This window comes from Myotis lucifugus, unplaced genomic scaffold, assembly GCF_000147115.1.
Source record: "Myotis lucifugus unplaced genomic scaffold, Myoluc2.0 scaffold_1525, whole genome shotgun sequence".
In the NCBI taxonomy this organism is placed as follows: domain Eukaryota; kingdom Metazoa; phylum Chordata; class Mammalia; order Chiroptera; family Vespertilionidae; genus Myotis; species Myotis lucifugus.
In genome coordinates, this window is record NW_005872573.1 from 23,564 (window position 1) to 25,529 (window position 1,966).

Here is a 1,966-nt window from a genome sequence, read left to right on the forward strand (position 1 = left end):
GAGGCATACCCAGTTGACAGAGGCAAACTCATGTGACTGACAGAGGCAGACCCAGGTGACAGAGGCAAACCCAGCTGACAGAGGCAAACCCAGGTGACAGAGGCAAACCCAGGTGACAGAGGCAGACCCAGGTGACACAGGCAAACCCAGCTGACAGAGGCAAACCCAGGTGCGGTGGCCATGCTGCCGAAGCCACAGCCCCGCCTGGTTTTGCTCCCTGATCTGTGCCCCTGTCTGATTTCCTCCTTTTCTCTCTGGAGTCTGATTCGCTCACAGTGCCCACAGGAGGCCCAGTGTTTCTGAGGCTTAGGAGAAGCCCTGTGTTCCCTTCCCTCTGACAAAGGGGTGGAGGTCGGCAGGAAGAGCGGGGTGTGGACGGCCCCCCGTCGGAAGTCTGGACCAGACCATGTAACATCCATGCTCTGCGTTTGCAGAATGTCCCGGCGGCCAGCAGTCCGTTCCTCTGGGGTCCCCTCAGCATGTCAACCAGAACACACGCACAGCTCGCTCCCGTGACTCAGATTTCTCTCATGTATTTTGAAAGAGTCGTATAGTTCAGCTTCCACGATGATCTGGCTACTCTGTAGAGTGGCTGTGTTTTCAGCACACACCACGCCTTACAGGTGACCCTGCCCGCGGCACGCTAGCCAGGCTGCCTCCCCGGGAGGCCTGGCCCATCGGCCGCCTGCACCCCTGGCTGCCCCCCCACCCCGTCCCCCGTTTTCTCTTCCAGTGCAGATCAGCCTGCCCCCCACCATGCGCATGACCACGGCCGAGGGCACCGAGTACATCGCCGTGCAGATGCACTTCCACTGGGGCGGCGCGGCCTTAGAGGTCAGCGGCTCCGAGCACACCATCGACGGGCTCAGATACGCGGCTGAGGTACGTGAGCGTCCCGCCAGGTCCGCCTCCCTCAAACCCCACAGTCACTCTTCTTTTCTTCTTTTAATCTATTTTTATTGATTTCAGAGTGAAAGGGAGGGTGAGAGAGAGAGAAACATTGATGTGAGAGAGACGCATCGATTGGTTGCCTCCGTCAGAGGCCCCAACCAGGGCCAGGGATCAAGCCTGCAACCCAGGTTTGTGCTCTTGACTGGAATCGAACCCAAGACCCTGCCGTCCTTGGGCCAATGTTCTAACCACTGAGCAGAACCGGCCAGGCTGAACTTTCTGGACTTGACAGATCTCGTGGCCTAGACGGAGGGAGGCGGAGGGCGGTGCTGTTTGTGTGGGACAGTCTGAGGCCTCCGTGGAGCCTCTTTGCTTTCCTCCTTCCTGCAAACCTGAAGCCTCGGAGTCTGCCCGAACGGCCCTTGACCCACCTTGTCTTGCCCTCCCAGATCCACGTCGTTCACTACAATTCCAAGTATGAAAGCTACGACACAGCCAAGGATGCTCCCGACGGCCTGGCCGTGCTGGCGGCCCTCATCGAGGTAGGCGCAACCCCGCGTGGGCGGGCGCAGATCGGCGTCCACACGGGCGGTCAGTGTGGAGGGGGGTCTCCTTCCTGTCCCTGCTCCCCGTTCCTGAGCTCCCAGCCCTTGGACATGCTGACTCGGGGAGGTTTACCCTTTTCCAGCGCATGTTCCTTCTGTGCCATCAAACTCGGGGACCTTGGACAAGGTGACTTCAGGGAGCTGGGATCACGGAGGGCTGACTGAACCTCAGCCGGGTGGAGGGTAAGGGGAGGCTGGCGGCCGCCAGGTGCAGGCAACACCTCTGAGTGTCTAAGGAAGTCGGGGTGGGGGGGTGTGGGACTTTGGGCTCCGTGGCAAGGAGTAGCGCTGAATCCGGTCCCCCCCAAACAAGTATTAAGTTGGATAAAATGGTCACAAGAAACCATATCAGTGCTCTGGAAACAGACCAAAGGCAGACAACACACGGAGGCATTTACTTGTGAAAAGTAGCTAGAATCTTTTTAATATATATATACATATTATTGATTTCAGAGAGGAAGGGAGAGGGC

At 58.4% G+C, this 1,966-nt stretch overlaps 1 protein-coding gene across 1 annotated transcript in view; it reads left to right on the top strand.

The window, feature by feature from the left end:
• The window catches only part of CA6 (carbonic anhydrase 6), a 16,301-nt gene that overhangs the window by 4,008 nt on the left and 10,327 nt on the right, over positions 1–1,966 (top strand). Inside the window, exons 3-4 of the mRNA XM_006107882.3 lie at positions 734–882; positions 1,341–1,433. Of these exons, the coding sequence (XP_006107944.1) occupies positions 734–882; positions 1,341–1,433 (242 nt within the window). The remainder of the gene's footprint in view (positions 1–733; positions 883–1,340; positions 1,434–1,966) is intronic.